Consider the following 17910-nt stretch of genomic DNA (forward strand, 5'->3'; position numbering starts at 1 on the left):
GGGCATGGACTGAGAATATTTCCTTTGCACATTTTCTTGTGGTATTGGAATAACTTTATTCATACACGTGTCTCTTTATCTCTTTGGTTTGCATAAGGTGATGTTCACTGCTACCCCAGCTCAGTTACCTGTTAAAGCGTGTGTTAGCAAATAGATCACTTTCACTTTGGTACTTCTCTAAGAATCTTATTTAACCTTTATTTGAAGTTTGACTGTAAGAAATATGATTTATTTGGAATATATACAGAATATCAACTCCTCTAAACATTCTATGTAAGCCACATTATTAGATGCTTACGTACCTGGACAAAGTTATCTTGATTCTTACTATTATTCCTTTTGCTAATGTGTGCTTTTTACATTTTTGTTTTTGTTGAAAGCCTTACTGATTTTTTTCTTTTGTATTAACTGGGAATGTTGATGAGCCTATTTCTCAGCACAGTATTCTTTCTCTCAGTTCTCAATAGTAGGTATAGCAGTGTGTTTGCTTACTAATTGGTTTATGATATTGTGAATTATGTAACTGATTGTATTAATAACTTCTTTAATTTTCTTGAAATTTCAGAGCCACATTTGGAGGCTGCTACCAATGTGCATGTGGCCTTTAAGATAAATGCTGTGGTTGTTCATCTTCTTGATGTTGTATCTTACCTAGGCTTTTGGCAGCAAGTAATAGAATACTTAACTGCAGTAGCCTAAGTAGTTATTAACTATCTCATATGACAGGAGGCATAAACATAAGTAGTTCTGGGGTTGTTTCAGCAGCTCAATGATGAAGTCTTATTTTATCCTTCTATCCCACCAGCATCAACATGTTTTTCTTTTTAGTTCCTAACCTTGTTGTCTCATGGTCTCAACATTGCTGGAATAGCTCTTAGCACTGTGTTCTTTCATTATGGAATTCAAAGCCAAAGAGAAGGGAAAGGGTTCTCTTATTATTAGGAATGAAAAATTTTCTCATACGTTCACTACAGTAGATTTTCCCATCATCTCATGTATTGAAACTGTCATTATGGCTATCGTTAGCAATGAGATAAGTTGGGAAGGTGAAACCTGACATTTTTAGTTTCTGTCAAAGAAAATGGATTTTACAAAAATGGAATATGTTGGAAGGGAATGACTGAGTGGTGGGGGGTGAGGTCAGCAACTAACAGTTTGCTACAACTAGCCTAAGAAGTTGGTAGTTTATTTCCGTTCACTATAGCTCATACCTAGACCAAATGAAGAAGTCTTTATATCAGCTATTAAAAGAAGGAAAAGAAGAATCAGGTGTTTTGAATTAAAAAAAAAACAAGTAAAAATGTCACCTTTCCCGTTTTTCCCTTCTTTGCTTCAGAGTAGAAGAATTCTAATATTCTGGGCCTTCTTTTCTCTGGGTCTGATCTGTTTCCTGGTCTTTGCCTTTTAATAGTGTCATACCCTCTCCTTCCAGCCTCCCTCATCACAGTGGGGTTGGCTTCTCAATAGTCCTTCCTTTCCAAGGCTTTTTTTTCCTCATTGGCTTTTTACCCCAGTCAGAGCGGGGGTCAAGTTAATACTGACTCAATTATTTTGTGTTTTTTAGGGAATTCAGTTTAATAAATCAGAACATTGTTTAGTCAAGATTATTGTTATTTTTGATTTATGGTACATTTTATGTCAAAAGAGATCACCTGTCTAAACTCCAAACATTAGTATGGCTTTAGCATCTGTTAGTCAAGGCAAGAAAAGAACGTTCTACACTGAAAAAATAATTCCATAGACTGAATAGTACTGGCTTTATCTTTTATCATCACAGCCCCGAGTTAGTTCTGTAATCTTACACAGAGCTTTGAGGAATACTCTGTATGTCTGGGCTTCATCTTATTTTTTCCTACCTCTTTTTTCCCCTCATTCCATTATTCACTCTCACCTTCCACACACATACATAAACACGCACTACACAGTCCTTACTTAGTTTTTAAAATTAATAATTAAAACTTAATTAAAATTATCTTATACTTTGCATATTTTAATAAGGCACCTCAAATCCTTTTTGAATAATATAAATGATAAATAACATATAGGATAAAAACACACCAGTCTTGTTTTTAATAAAGAGTTTATATCATTATTTTTGAATTAACTTTGAGTTTTGTGTCAGTGTCTAAATTGAATATCTACCATAAGACCATATTTTTATCTGTATTATAAGCCACAGTTGAAAATAGTGAATTTGGAATGGTCCAACTAAGTGTAAGGAAATATAAAATATAATAATAAATGCAGATGGGTAATTCTTAAATATGTGCAGAGCAGAGTATTAGGACTTTCCTGGATAAACTGATATTGGATAAATTGAGCTTTAGCTGCAGAATAAATTAGCATAGGTTTACTATCTGTGTTTTAACAAATATAGTTAAAAAATGAAGAGTAGAATTGGATACTTTAAAGTGTTATATAATCATTAAATTATATATATTTTCGTTCTAGAAATTATATATATTTTCGTGCTAGATTTTAATCAGCTTAACATAAATAGTTAATACCTTTTAATGCTTTTGTGGAATCTGATGCCAAAGGATAATTTTGCTTTCTTGTACAAAGCCTTATTTTTCTGTTAGCTAGATTAGTATTAATTTTTTATGTAAAAGATAGTAAAGATAATATTTTAATGATGGATAAAGAAACTGCTATATATTTTTAAATAAATATAATTTAAATACATAAAAAGACTTAATGTAAATTTAGTTCACCTTGGTTTTAGACAGCCATATTTTTCATACAATGTATATGAGTGTTTCAAGAATTGATAAAATACTTAAGTCATAAAAGTGGAAAATGAAAAAGTGATAAATGCCAAATGGGAAAAATATACCTTCAAAAATGAGATCAAACTGAATACAGATTCTTAGATAGAACACAAATACAAGATATCAATAAAGCTAAGTTGATTACTTTCAGTTTTTATAGGAAGAAATACTAAACAGCTATAGACATAGTTTTGTTTATGGTTCAGAAATATATAAAGGGCAAAATATGTACATTGTCAAATTAATTTTTCTCTTTTGGTATCTAGACACTAGGCATTTGGGCATTGAATTTGCATTTAAAATTTTCATCTGTAAAAAGTCTTAGAAATTTCAAGCACTAGAATAAGAAATTAAGAAATCTTACTCAGATTTATTGTTTTTATTCTTTGGTCTTCATCATCTGGGAGTTTCAGATTTGAGTACAAGACTCTTTAAAAATTAAATTACAGCTGTATGTTAAACAAGTTAATCATATAATGTCTGCAAAGGCACTGCAGCTGAGGGCTGACAGAATTATAACTCAGCAGGTATTTGTGGAACATGACTATAAGGAGTAAGTCCTTATTGAATTCACGTTCTGAAACTCAGTTAAGTTGTGTTAAGGGGTGATCTAAGCTTTGTTTAGCAAACAGTGAGATTTATATTCAAACAAAGCTTCATAGTACTCTGTGAAATCAGTCAATCATGATTGAGGGCATGTGCATATGTGCAAGACACTAAACTCTAGGTATGGGGTGGAGGAGTTTGTCAGGGAGCATAAAAATAGCTTTAAGTCACAGTATCAACCTAGGTGGGGATGGATAGTAAACACAATAAAATGTTCAACAGTCTTACAAGATGACAATAAAAGATGTCACAGGTGCCTAGTATGGACAAGAAGTGGTGTAAATACAGACAGAAGCTTCCCTGGAAGAATCAGAAACTTCAGCTGGACCTTCTTGACCTACCTGTCTCTTACCTTTGAACTATCTAAGGATTACAAATTAATGTTTTTACTGTCATTCATTCAGTATATTTATTCAACAGATATATTGACCTACTGTGTATTAGGCATTGCTATGGACCAGGGGGTCCCCAACCCCCAGGCCGCAGACGAGTACTGGTCCGTGGCCTGTTAGGCGCCGGGCCGCACAGCAGAAGGTGAACAGCGAGCGAGCAAAGCTTCATCTGCTGCTCCCCATCGCTTGTATGACCTCCTGAGCCATCACGCCCCTCACCCCACCCCACCCCACCCCCGGTCTGTGGAAAAATTGTCTTCCACAAAACCGGCCCCTGCTGCCAAAAAGGTTGGGGACTGCTGCTATAGACCCTGTAAAGATAACAGTGAAGAAAACAAACTGTGCTCTTAAGGTAGCTTACATTTTAGTGGCAGGTGGGCTCTCCTCCGACAGGAGTGAAAAAGTTAGCAAAAACAATATTGTGATAAGTATTGTGGAGAAATATAAAGCAGGATAAAGTATGTAGGGAGTAAGGGAGGTAGGGCAATGCTGTTTTATATGAGGAGATCAGAGAAGGGCTCTCCAATAAGGTGACATTTTATGGAAATATGTAAGGAGAATTGTAGGGAGCATATGTTTATTTGAGAGGAGAGCATTACAGGCAGGGGGAACAGAAATACAGAGGCTCTGGGGTAGGAACATGCTTGGTTTGAGGACCAAGAAGAAGACTGGTATGACTGGTACAGAGTTAGGGGCTGGGGTTTGGTAAGAGGAGAGGAGGAGGTCATAGAGGTAGCAGGGAGCTACTTCATATAGGGCCTGGAAAAGTATGGGAATGATTTTGGATTTACACTCTGAGTGAGATGGAAGGCCATAAGAGTTGCATAGAGTACATATGAACCAACTGATGTTTAAAAGGACTGCCCTGATATGTACTGAGTACAGGCTGTAGGGAGGCAAGGGTGAAAGCAGGGAGACCAGTTAGAACTTTTACTGTAACAGGTTTTAGGATGGAGGTAATGAGAAATGACAAATTTTATAAGTATTTGCTGAAGGATTGTGGAATGTAACAGAAAGAGAGGGTAAAAAGGGTGACTTCTTTTTGGCCTGAGCTTCTAGTAGAATGGAGTTGTGGTTTACTGAGGTGGAGAAGACAGAAGGAAGAGCAGATTTGTGGCAGGAGAAAAGGAAACTGAGGACAGTTTTGGACATGTTGAGTTCAAAATGCCTATTACACATGTAAGTGGAGAGATCAGGTAGGTTGTTGGCTATCAGAGTCTGAAGTTTAGGGAAGCAGTCAAGGCTACAGATATAAACTTGGGAGCTGTCAGGGTATAGATAGTATTTATGGTGAGATGACTAGATGAAATTATCTAGGTTATAAGAGTAGAAGGAGATGGGAAGAGGTCTGATGACAGTCATAGGGCTACCTCAGCATTCCACAGCATTCAAATTTGGGAAAATAAGGAGGAATCTACCAAGGAGACTGAGGAGGAGTGATCAATGAGGTAAAAAAAGAACTAAGAGAGGTATTTCAAAGAAGTGTTTCAAAGAGGGAGTGCGCAAATTGTGTCAAAGGAGTAAGATTAAGATTGAGAAATGACCATTGGAATTGGCAAAATGAAGGTAATTTTTTCACTTGACAGGAGCTACTGGAGTGGTTGGGAGTAGTCAGTGAAAACTTAGGAATGGAATAGAATTGAAGATAGCTAATATGGACAGGCCTTTAGATTTTTCCTTTTAAGAGGAGCTTAGAAGTGGAACAACAAATGGGAGCCCAAGGAAGGTCTTTTAAGTATTTTTAAAGGATATTACAGTATGTTTAGAATGCCAGTGGAGAGAAAAAATGTGTAAGAGAGATAGAATTGCTGGAGGGAAGACGGGGTGGGATATTATCGCAACTGAAGGTTAACCTTAGGAACATTGGGCAGTTTATCCGTAGTAACAGGAGATTAGTCAGAGAATATGTGCAGACATGCAGATAGGTTGAGGTATGTGGTGATTGGAGGTTGTGGAAGTTTTTGTTTTGTTGCTTTTCTCCTCTCTTCGAAACCCTCTCCAGTGAAATAAACAAATAAGGTCATCATCTGCAAGTTAGGAATAGGGAGGAGATAATGAAGGTTTGACAGAGAGATAAAGCTATTCAATAATTATCTATAAAAATGGAATACAAATTAATTTGAAAATGTGTTCAGCTGCTCAGGTATAGGTACAAAATAGGGGAAGAGTTGGATTTATCTGTGCCTTAGGTTTTGTCAAGCGAAGCTAGTTGAGGAAGAGAGGAACAAGCGAATTGATGTGCCATGCAAAGAAGTAATTAATTGATGGACCATGAAATAATCAGGTAAAGAGGGCAATCATGTGCATGGGCTCTAGGACAGTCAGAAGACAGAAAGTCCGTACATTGGAGACCTGAAAGGTGTTAAAAACTTGTTTGAGTCTTAGAGAGAGTGATCAGGAAAGATAAAAGATGATGCTCAGAGAATATTTTAGGCATTGAATTATGGAAAGAGTACAGAATCTAGGTCCAGTCATGGCAATTAAATGGCTGAGGTGGGGTGGATAAGAACATTGATGGTGTTGTAATTGAGAAGGTAAATATGATATGCTCCTAACTCATAGGATTTCAGTAAACACTTCAATTTTATTAAGGTACCAATAAAGCATCCCTACTTTCTTAAAAATACACTGTTTTTACAAGTGCCCGTTGGTACTCAGTGTACACGACTCCCAGTAGTTTCTTTCAGTTTATGCTCCTTTGATCTGCTGTGTCAGTATTACTCAGGAAGTTTCGTTTAAAAAAAAATTGTCTTTTAAGATTCTAGAACAAATCATGCAATCCAGAGGTCCACAGCCTAAATTAGACCTGTAGATACATTTTTTTGGTAAGAATAGTGCTATAAAAAGACAACCTTGAGTTGAGGGGCATTCCACTTTGTCACATGGCTCACAGTCCCCACCATTGACCCCGCATCCACCCATCCCCCCACCCCCATCATTACTTTTGTCTTATAATCTTCCAGTGTCTTTTAGGCCCCTTTGCACATTTACATTTGCTGGTACTTTTTCTCAAGGCATTCACGTTTAAAACTCTTTGCCTTAGACCTACTGAATCACAATCTCCAGAGTTGGGCTTTTGTCATTTGTTTGGAAACATCCTTAAGTAAATCTGAGGACAGGTAGTGGTTGAAAAAGACAGATCTTAACTTTCTAGCAGTGGATCGTGGGTCAGCAACTTAACCTCTCTTGTTTTCAGTTTTCTATCCATAAAATTGATATTAAAATAATAGAACCCACCTCATGTGGTAGTGTTAAAGGATAAATGAGATAGTATGAAAAAAGGCACCTGTGCCTGGTATGTGGTAGATATTCAGAAAAATGTTTTTCCCTTTCTATTTTCCATTGGGAGTAGGATCTTGAAAGTTTCTCTAGGCAAGTTGAAGGGATATTCCAAGTCAACCAATGCATTAATTAGGACACTATTTTGAATGGTTTAACAAAACCAAATAGCCAGTGACTTAAACAAAGAAGAAGTTGAATTCTTTCTACATTCCAGACTGATTTGATATTGGGGGAGTTTGGTTCCAGGGACCAGGTGCCTTCTTACTTGTTGCTTCATCTTGCCTTAGTCTGTTGCACTTTCTTACATGGTCAGAGATGGTTTATCACAGCTTGACTGGGTTCCACCCCATTGGAAGGAAGGAAGAAAAGGTTAAGAGTAGGTAGTTTCCTTTCAAGGGTATGGTTAGGAAATTTCACAAACCTCATTGGCTGGAACTTAATCACATGCCCATATCCAGGTGCTGAGAGTCTGGAGCAGCGATTTTCTAGCAAGGTGGTCAAATACCCAGTAGAAACTCAGAAGATTCTAGTACTATGGAGAAGAAGGGGAGGATAGATATTAGAAGACAGTGGTTTCTGTCACAGTTAATATTTGCTTGGTATATCTGTTCCACTGTCTAAACAAGGTTAATCCCTTAGTCATTCTAGCCTTAGACTTAGGGTTTATTGTCCCCCAATCCCAAATAATGAAAACAAACAAAAAAATTACGTGGGCTACCTAGTCCCCTTCAGATATCTTTTTGACCAGAGATGATTGGTCCTTTTAGCGAGTCAGAGTCTAGGTCCTAATGCTTAGCTCATCTATGCAAGCATGAATCCTATCTCTGATAAGTCAATTTCAACCTTACCTACTACTTTAAAACAGTAGAATAGTTCTCCAGATCATTTTCAGTACAGTTCAGTGTGTTCTTTATTTCCATTAGCCTATTCTGTGACCAGGATGTAGAGTATGTTGTGAGAAAGCAACTGTGTGTGTGTGTGTGTGTGTGTGTGTGTGTGTGTGTGTGTGCGCGTTTTAATGCAGTCTCCTGCCCATGTTTTTGTATTGTGTACCTATATGAAGTAGTTATTATTAAATCTGTTTTACTAATGAGTTAACAGAGACCCAGAGATATTTTGCAACTTGTTTGAAGCCACAAAAATCAGTAAATGGTGGAGCCACGATTTATCTCCAGGTTTTTATATTTCCAAATTCTGTGATCACAGTGTTCACAGTGCTATATTGTGACATCTTTGGATATCACACTACAGAATTGCATCATATGCTTTTTTTTTTTAATGTCAAGGACACTTTAGTTTTATTATTACGATGATTTCTCTTTTTGTACTTTCTCATTTGTTTTTTCTTTTCTTAGTGTCATCATTTCTCTTTGGGCTGTAAAACCCTGCCTTACTAAGAGACCCTTTAACATAACTTAGATAAAAACCTATATGGATAGCTTATCTTTATTTTTCTCTTTGGGACAGACCTAAAGAATGAACTGCCTGTTACTTTGCTGGCAGTCACATTGCACATTACTTTTTTTGGCTACATATTTACAATTTATTTCTATTTTTGATAGTAGATTTCTTTTATTTTTGGTACCCTACTAATTATGAATAAAAAATGTACCCATTAAGGTAGTACCATGAAATATGACTGTGAGAGAGCTGTGTTTCCATCTGAGGTTTTAGGGTTTCATGAAGAGTTAAAGGGAATATCTAAAGTGTTTTATTGAGAAGGCCTGGCCTTCTTAATCCATTTTTGTCTAGGTGGAATCTGCCTGTGCATTTCTAGTCAATTAGAAGTGCCTACTTATCTGTGTTGGCTAGTCTTGTATTTTCTAGATATACTGTTGTTTTATAATATTAATCTATGTATGCATAACTTTAATATTTAATGATGGTTTCTACCTAAGATTATTGAAATCTTACTTGTTTTAAACCGTGATTATTTTTTTAGGTAACAAATATAACTAAATGGTAATACCTAATATTTGATTTCAGTATTTTTAAATCCACAAGGCCCTTTAAAAAAATTGCTAATTTGAACTTGATATATAGGATTAAGTTTCTAAAGCAGCAATTTTTATCATTATGTATAAAAATTACTTTTGTAATTTATTTTAGGGATAACCAACACTGTGGAATATTCTTCAAAAAGGAAATATTATCTATTATCGTTGTTTTTTTATGACCCTTTGAAGTAAAAATGTTTACTTTTTCCCCGTTTTTTGCTATAGGATATAGCAGATCCATTTTTTGCTTATTGTAAGCAACATGCAGATAGGTTAGACAGAAAGTGGAAGAGAAAAAACTACTTGGCTCTACAATCCTATTGTAAAATGTCTTTACAAGAGAGAGAGAAGCAACTATCACCAGAAGCACAGGTATGGATGGGATTCATGCCAAAACTCATGTTTTTTTCTTTCAAGGTTATAGATTTCAGGGAATTCCCTGGCAGTCCAGTGGTTAGGACTCCGCGCTCTCACCGCTGAGGGCCTGGGTTTGATCCCTGGTCAGGGAACTAAGATTCCACAAGCCACGCAGCATGGCCACAAAAAAAAAAAAATCAAGGTTATAAATTTCAGATCTCATGTGTTTGCCAATGACATGTGAAGTATAATTGTGAAATTTGGTTAGTTCCCTAGGAAGTGGATTGTCATTAAGGTAAATGGTGAGTATAGTTTGTGGTTGAATATATTACTCGTCAGCTAGTCAACAAAGCAGTCATTTGTAAAGCATGCTTCCAGTACATTAAAGAATGTGGCTTAAAAAAAAAAAAAAAAAAGAATGTGGCTTAGAGGAAATTATTCTATCAGTGCAATATGTTGACCACATCTTTTTTCAGTCTGTTCTAATGTTCTTTTATGCAAAGAATTTGATTAGTTTGCCCATCATATAAAATGTATTTTTATGTAAATTAAGTACATTTATGGAGACTAGTGCAAGGCTAGTTGAGAAGAGAAACTTCAGCTTAATCATATTAGTTTTTGACAATTCTGATCATAGACTAGGACAGTTGTTACTAGGGGTAGACCTGGTTTATTATAACTCAAGAATTATACAGTATACCTTAAGGACTGTGGATAGATATAATTTGCCTTGATATGTGAAATTCTGGTTATCTTTACTTTTTCTAAATGTGGAAGTAAAAATCATAAGGAGTATGTTCCATTTTAATATCTTTTAAAATTTGTATACATTTCTTTTATAGGCAAGAATCAATGCCCGGCTTCAGCAATATCGTGCCAAAGCAGAACTAGCTCGGTCCACCAGACCCCAGGCCTGGGTTCCAAGGGAAAAATTGCCCAGACCACTCACTAGCAGTGCTTCGGCCATTCGTAAACTTATGAGGAAAGCAGAACTAATGGGGATCAGTACAGATATCTTCCCAGTGGACAATTCAGATACTAGTTCTAGTGTGGATGGAAGGAGAAAACATAAGCAACCTGCTCTCACTGCTGATTTTGTGAATTATTATTTTGGTCAGTATAGACACTAATTCATGCACGTTTTCATTGATGACAATTTGCCGATGGAGATTTTGATATGCTGTCAATTTTTAGAAATTTACTAGCAATGTTACATATATCAAGTAAAAGCATGTTTATTTTCCTAATAAGTTGTGGGTTGCTGTAAAATGCTAAGTTAATTTGTGAATAAAGTTAAAAGTGTTTTGAATAATGTAGATTTATGCATGTGATCATCCCTATGGCTAGCTTCTTCCTTTGTGTATTTTGTATATCAGCTTTTATTTTCTACTAAAGTAAAATTGGATATTTAATTTAAATAGAGAGAAATATGCGCATGATTCAAATTCAAGAAAATATGGCTGAACAAAAGAATATAAAGGATAAATTAGAGAATGAACAAGAAAAGCTTCATGTGGAATATAATAAGGTAAGTTGGCTATAAAACAAACAACATAATATATTACATCTTATTGATGATTTCTTTTGTGATTTTGTAACATTTTTATTTATGTTTTATTTTGAAATTCCTCTGGAGTTTTTACAGCTTGCCTACAATTCTGACCCCTCATTATTTTCATTACCATCATTAACACTTACTGAGTACTTTCTGTGTGCCAGGCACAGTTTTGAGCACTTTTACTTGTATTAACTCATTTAATTCTCATTTCGGCTTTGTAATATGGCTTAGGATTACTGCTCCCATTTTCAGAGGAGTAAACTGAGTCCTAAACAGGGGAAGTAATTTGCCCAGGCTCACATAGGTAGTCAAGTCATAGAGTTGGGGTTTGAAGCCCAGCAGTCTGACTCCATTCCTTATTCCTAACCACTGTATTATGGAACTTCACTTTCTAAGTTGTAGAAAACTTTAAAAATGTTTTTGAAATTACTGTTTTTTTCTTGAATTGTTTGGTTACTTTTGATTAAAAAAAAAAAACTCCTAATTTAAATTTCCCTTCTACCCCTTCATTCTAAAGATGAGGAAGGTCAAAAAAATATATAAAAGCAAGTTGTGACTGAATTTTAGGTAATAAGTAACATGAGCATATAAAACCAGGATTGACTTATTGATAAATAATATTTTAAGTGATAACAAAATTTGTAGGAAGTAAATTTCCAGTAATCAGCCACACTGTATTGAAAAGAGTACTGGGATTCAATTCAAAAGACCTAAGGATTCTTGCTAGTCTTATGATTTTGGCTAAGTCACAAAAACCTTGTGATCCTTAGTTTTCTCATTGGGAAAATGGTGGGAGTGCGTCTTGATAGACTCATAAGGATTAATTAGCAGAATGTTTCTGAAATTATATAGTAAACTATAATAGAATATATAAATGTAGGCATCATTATTATCATTAGTAAAAATGGTAACATAAAACAAAATGCTTACATTTTGTTGGTGCTGCTTAGATAATTGGAGACCCTCATTTTTGTGCTTGAATGTGTTAGAAATATATGGACTATAAATATAGATATTTTGGGACATTTATTAATAAATTATTTACATTTTCACATATTTTACTGTATATTTTAATGGTTTACTAATTTGAATTATTTACATTGTAGCTGTGTGAATCTTTAGAAGAACTACAAAACCTGAATGGAAAACTTCGAAGTGAAGGACAAGGAATATGGGCCTTACTAGGCAGAATCACAGGGCAGGTTAGTTTCTTTCCAATTGCTATCTCTTTCTCTTCTTGCTCTCTATATGATTTCAAAGATCAGAACTCTAATACAACTGTCGCTTCACTAACTAAAGAATTCCGTTTAATCAGGGCCAACTAATCCTCTGGGATAATGATTCCTGCCTGAAGTACATCTAGAGCTTTGGAAGCTGCCTACTGAGAATTTGTAGCTTAATTTGGTTGTTTTAACAGCTATCTTGTTTGCAGATTTTTTCATTTGCTCTAACTGATTGACCTGTCGTTTGTGATGAAGCTAAGATTTGAAGCATGAGTTAATTCTACCATATTCTTCTGCCTCTAATGTAGCGGTTTTAGATTCCTTGCCACATTTCTTCTGTCCTGTTCTTGTGCTGTAATTAGTTCTTTTTTTTTGGACCGGTGGGGTGTGTAAAATTTAAACGGAAAACTGGAGAGATTTATTTTCATGTTGATTTGGTTTTGAACTGCATAAGAAATGGTTTTTGAAACTTTAATGTTAAAGTGTAGTTTTTCTCCTTCAGTAGCTATTATTGTAGTTATGAAAAAGATTAACTTTATCCTTGAACATATTTAGCCTTTTATAGTTCTTGGTATTGAAAAGAAGAATCATTGCCAAATGGATTTCTTTGAATGCTTCTTTTTGGTACTGTGTATATAATTCTTCAGTTAAGAATTCATTTGAATAATTTCAGTTATTTTTTTAAGGATGATGGAGACTCACTTTGGTCGTTTCACTATGAAAATAGTTTTGTTTGTGAAGGAAGGTTTTCAAAGAACAGATATTTTTCATTGTACTTGTTTTAAAGGTTTACAAAGAGTCAAATTCATTAAACAATTTGTGTAGACATATTATTTTAGAAGGTAATGCATAGTGATAATGTATTGTGCCATGCTGGCTTTGAAGATGCTGCTTTTGTGAACAAGGTATATGTGGCTTATATTATAATGAATAACATAATATAAAAGGTGAGAATGAATAGTCACGTATGGAGAATTGACCTTTGTTTCTATTGATAGGTTGTTGATGAATTTTTGGAAGATTATGGTGTTTTATATTTTATATTTAGATAAGTTAATATTGAATGCAAGCCTATTATTAGTTTATTTGGCAAGCTAGCATTATCTATTGTCTTGGTTTGCAAGTTTGTCTCATAAGAATTTCCTATTTAGTATAAAACATTATCTACTATAAAAGAGCATTTTCATTTATTAAATCACTTGTAACAGAAGCGCATGCATTTCCTTGTGCAAATGTAAAATACACAGCAGAAGTAGAATTCATTTGTACCACTCGCAGGACACTTTTTTCCAGTTGGTTAAACAGATGCCAGCCCACCGGGCCACTGAGAAATGACTTTGATAGATGGTTGCTGTCTGGGAAGCCAGCATACTACTGATTAGTAGAAACCCAAAGAGAATCTACTTCGCTTTGTGGAGAGTTTGGTCCAATAAGATAATTTTTCTAATTAACCTTTGGAGCACCAGTGTAGCTGGGATGTTGAGGAAAATAAACGGCCTCAATATTCTTTTTGTCAAGTGTCCTTTTTTTTTAAGTTCTTAAATTCTTGTCCTTGTCTTTCATTTTTAAAGCTAAAGTAGAAGTTTAATTTTCATAATGTTTTAGTGGTCCACTGAAAATCGATGAAAGTATGTTATTGTAGGCTTCTAATGGCAGTGACTGAGACAAAAACTCATTTTAGTCCTTTTTGCCAATGTAAAAGTTTGTAAAAGATTTCCCCCTCACAATCCTAGCATATTAGTTGACTTGAGTGGTGCGTAGAGAAAAGTTGCTTTATATTTTTTCTTTAAAACAAAATAAACTGCATTTGTTCAAATCAATAGAAGTTGAACATACCGGCAATTTTGCGAGCACCCAAGGAGAGAAAACCAAGTAAAAAAGAAGGAGGCACACAAAAGACATCTACTCTTCCTGCAGTACTTTATAGGCAAGTAATGAAATTATGATAGATTAATATTGTGTATTTTTTTTCATTTTTAAAAATATTATTTATTTTTGGCTGCATTGGGTCTTGGCTGTTGTGTGTGGGCCTCTCATTGTGGTGGCCTCTATTGTTGTGGAGCACAGGCTCTAGGTGCGTGGGCTTCAGTAGTTGTGGCACACGGGCTCAGTAGTTGTGTCTCGTGGGCTCTAGAGCACAGGCTCAGTAGTTGTGGTACACAGGCCTAGCTGCTACGCGGCATGTGGGATCCTCCCTGACCAGGGCTTGAACCCATGTCCCCTGCATTGGCAGGCGGGTTGTTAACCACTGCGCCACAAGGGAAGCCCTTGTGTATTTTTAAACTAATACTCTTTAGTAACAAGATGCTCCAGATATTTGGGAATGAATTACGTTTATATTGGAATTTAAGTTAAATGCATTTGAAGTTCATTTTATTAAAACCATCAAAGATGCTTTCCAGATTGAATGATGAAAGAAGAGATTTTGCTCCTCTTTTAATGACAAGCTAAATCACTTTTTGTAACCTTTAAGTAACTGGGGCTATGTGTGCATATGCTCCATGGAAATGAACTGTCCTCTTTGGGAAATTGGAAAGTGACTTTAAATAATGTAGATGATTATTTTCTTAAATAGTTAAAATGATATGTTAGATAAATGGGCATTTATATTTTATTTTACTTGAATGAGTTTTAGAGGTTTACATGTGTTTTTAGGTAGTGATGGGTATTATAATATAGCTTGAATTACTGCCTTTGCACAGTGGTAGATAATGAAGATAAGTTTTAGATTTCAATCTGTCTACATTTTTTTCTCTCTTGGCTCAGTTGTAATAATTTCATTCTCCCAGATATTTTTGTTCTTGGCTCAGTATTTTACAGTATTCACCATTATAGCAATTTTACATAGTTATTAAGACTTCTTTCCATACTTCAGTAGGTTTGGACCTTACTATTTTTTCCATGTAACTGATGATATTAATTGAGAAAAGTCTAGAAGATGCTAGTATATGTTTGTGTGTATGTATACATACACAAATCTGTCTATTCACATACACAAGTATATATGCTTATGTAAATTTATAAATATTCTCCCCACAACCTCTTTCTCAGAAATAGCAGCAATAGCAACAATATCAATCTCTATAATTACTTTCTCTTCTTGGTTGGAGGCTCTCTCCATAGGTAATAGCAGATAACTTCCTTGAGCTGTGGAAGCCCACTAGTGTTTTAGTGTGCTTTATGAAGACTAGCACATTCTCAGTCTAGCTTTTCCAAATAAAATTGGTTCATTTGGAACCGTCAGGCATATCATTTGTGCTCCTGACTTTTTATCACTACAGTTCATTTTTATTTCAGAATATACTTTAAGTAATTTTCCATTTTTACTCTGAGCAACTTTGAGACCCAGTACTGGTCGTTGTTGTCATTGTTGTATATGTGTGTATGTGATCTTTTTTTCTAGGATTATTTAAAAATTCAAACATCATTGCTGTTTCTGTATATATATGGCTCTTTTAGGTTCTCAACAACTTTTTCTTCAACCTTCACATTCTTAATATAAATATACCCTAGATTTTTAGGTCATGGTGTTTGTTCTCTCAGGAGTAGTTAACTTGTCCTTCTGCACAAGAAAAGTTGGATTTCTTAAGAACAAACAAAAATCTAAAATAACAGTAACAGGGACTTTCCTGGTGGTCCAGTGGTTAAGCCTTTGCCTTCCAACACAGGGGGTGCGGGTTCGATCCCTTGTCGGGGAGCTAAGATCCCACATATCTCGTGGCCAAAAAACCAAAACATAAAAAAAAAACCCTGGAAACAATATTGTAACAAATTCAATAAAGACTTTAAAAATGGTCCATATAGTAAATAAATAACATAACATAATGTAACATAACAGTAACAACAGTAGTAAAACTTCCCATTCTTTATAATAAATAATCAATTGGTATATTTTTAAGACTCAAAGTCTGATTTTGTAAAGAGACATATATGTAGCTTATTTACATGTTGAAGATTCTTTGAAAGATTTATAATTAATGGTAGAAAATAAACTGAATTTTGTTTGTAAAGTAACTTCTTTTGTAGTTTTAGAGAGGTAGAAAATTGAAAGATTTTTTGTTTAATAATTTGTTTCTAGAAAAAAATTGGTCTAATGTTAAATGGGTTTTAAAGTGATCATTAAAATTAAGATAAAGACAACATTAACATAAGTGTCTAACATATGCCCTTCTCTGAAAAGTATGACACCAGCAATATTTAAATTTATACTAGATCCAGGCTATTTTTCTACATTCTCAAAAGAATATAGAACTAATAGTTATTGACATTATAAAAAGACATGTTATGAAAAAATATTTGATTTCAATAAAAGTTAATTTGGTGAAATTTTGAAATTTAAAAAATATGCTATAAGTTAACTGTTCACTGTGATGATTATTATTCTAATCCTTTATTTGCTGCCTTTATTCAAAGTTGTGGAATTTGTAAGAAGAACCATGATCAGCATCTTCTTTTATTGTGTGATACCTGTAAACTCCATTACCATCTTGGATGTCTGGACCCTCCTCTTACAAGGATGCCAAGAAAGACCAAAAACAGTTATTGGTAAGTAAAATGGAGAGGATTTAGATGTTAAAACTGCTTTGCTCTTAGTTTGAACTTTGTAAGTGTTATACCATATTGCTTCATATAAAGTTTTCAGTGTTTTTAATTGATATTTTTATAATTTTTTCCAATTTTATTGAGATATAATTGACAGCTAAAATTGTGTAGTTTTAAAAATAAACAAGTGGGACCTAATGAAACTTAAAAGCTTTTGCACAGCAAAGGAAACCATAAACAAGACAAAAAGACAACCCTCAGAATGGGAGAAAACATTTGCAAATGAATCAACTGACAAAGGATTAATCTCCAAAATATACAAGCAGCTCATGCAGCTCAATATCAAAAAAACAAACAACCCAATCCAAAAATTGGCAGAAGACCTAAATAGACATTTCTCCAAAGAAGATATACAGATTGCCAACAAACACACGAAAGAATGCTCAACATCATTAATCATTAGAGAAATGCAAATCAAAACGACAATGAGATATCATCTCACACCGGTCAGATTGGCCATCATCAAAAACTCTAGAAATAATAAATGCTGGAGAGGGTGTGGAGAAAAGGGAACCCTCTTGCACTGCTGGTGGGAATGTAAATTGATACAGCCACTATGGAGAACAGTATGGAGGTTCCTTAAAAAACTACAAATAGAACTACCATACGACCCCGCAATCCCACTACTGGGCATATACCCTGAGAAAACCATAATTCAAAAAGAGTCATGTACCAAAATGTTCATTGCAGCTCTATTTACAATAACCAGGACATGGAAGCAACCTAAGTGTCCATCAACAGATGAATGGATAAAGAAGATGTGGCAATATATACAATGAAATATTACTCTGCCATAAAAAGAAACAAACTTGAGTTATTTGTAGTGAGGTGGATGTACCTAGAGTCTGTGATACAGAGTAAAGTAAGTCAGAAAGAGAAAAACAAATACCGCATGCTAACACATATATATGGAATCTAAGAAAGAAAAAAAATGGTCATGAAGAACCTAGGGGCAAGACAGGAATAAAGACACAGACCTACTAGGGAATGGGCCTGAGGATATGGTGAGGGGGAAGGGTAAGGTGGGACAAAGTGAGAGAGTGGCATGGACAGATATACACTACCAAATGTAAAATAGATAGCTAGTGGGAAGCAGCCGCATAGCACAGGGAGATCAGCACG

At 34.8% G+C, this 17910-nt stretch overlaps 1 protein-coding gene across 16 annotated transcripts in view; it reads left to right on the top strand.

Annotated features, from left to right (window-relative positions):
• The window catches only part of PHF14 (PHD finger protein 14), a 208555-nt gene that overhangs the window by 45509 nt on the left and 145136 nt on the right, over positions 1 to 17910 (top strand). For all 16 annotated transcript variants that reach the window (XR_003679900.2, XM_028490048.2, XM_028490049.2 and 13 more), the window contains exons 8-13: positions 9274 to 9420; positions 10248 to 10518; positions 10827 to 10933; positions 12070 to 12165; positions 14010 to 14113; positions 16600 to 16731. Coding sequence is in view for 15 of the 16 variants with exons in the window: in XM_028490048.2 (XP_028345849.1) it covers positions 9274 to 9420; positions 10248 to 10518; positions 10827 to 10933; positions 12070 to 12165; positions 14010 to 14113; positions 16600 to 16731 (857 nt within the window). In the remaining variant the exon portion in view is untranslated. The remainder of the gene's footprint in view (positions 1 to 9273; positions 9421 to 10247; positions 10519 to 10826; positions 10934 to 12069; positions 12166 to 14009; positions 14114 to 16599; positions 16732 to 17910) is intronic.

This window comes from Physeter macrocephalus, chromosome 5 (assembly GCF_002837175.3).
Source record: "Physeter macrocephalus isolate SW-GA chromosome 5, ASM283717v5, whole genome shotgun sequence".
Classification (NCBI taxonomy): domain Eukaryota; kingdom Metazoa; phylum Chordata; class Mammalia; order Artiodactyla; family Physeteridae; genus Physeter; species Physeter macrocephalus.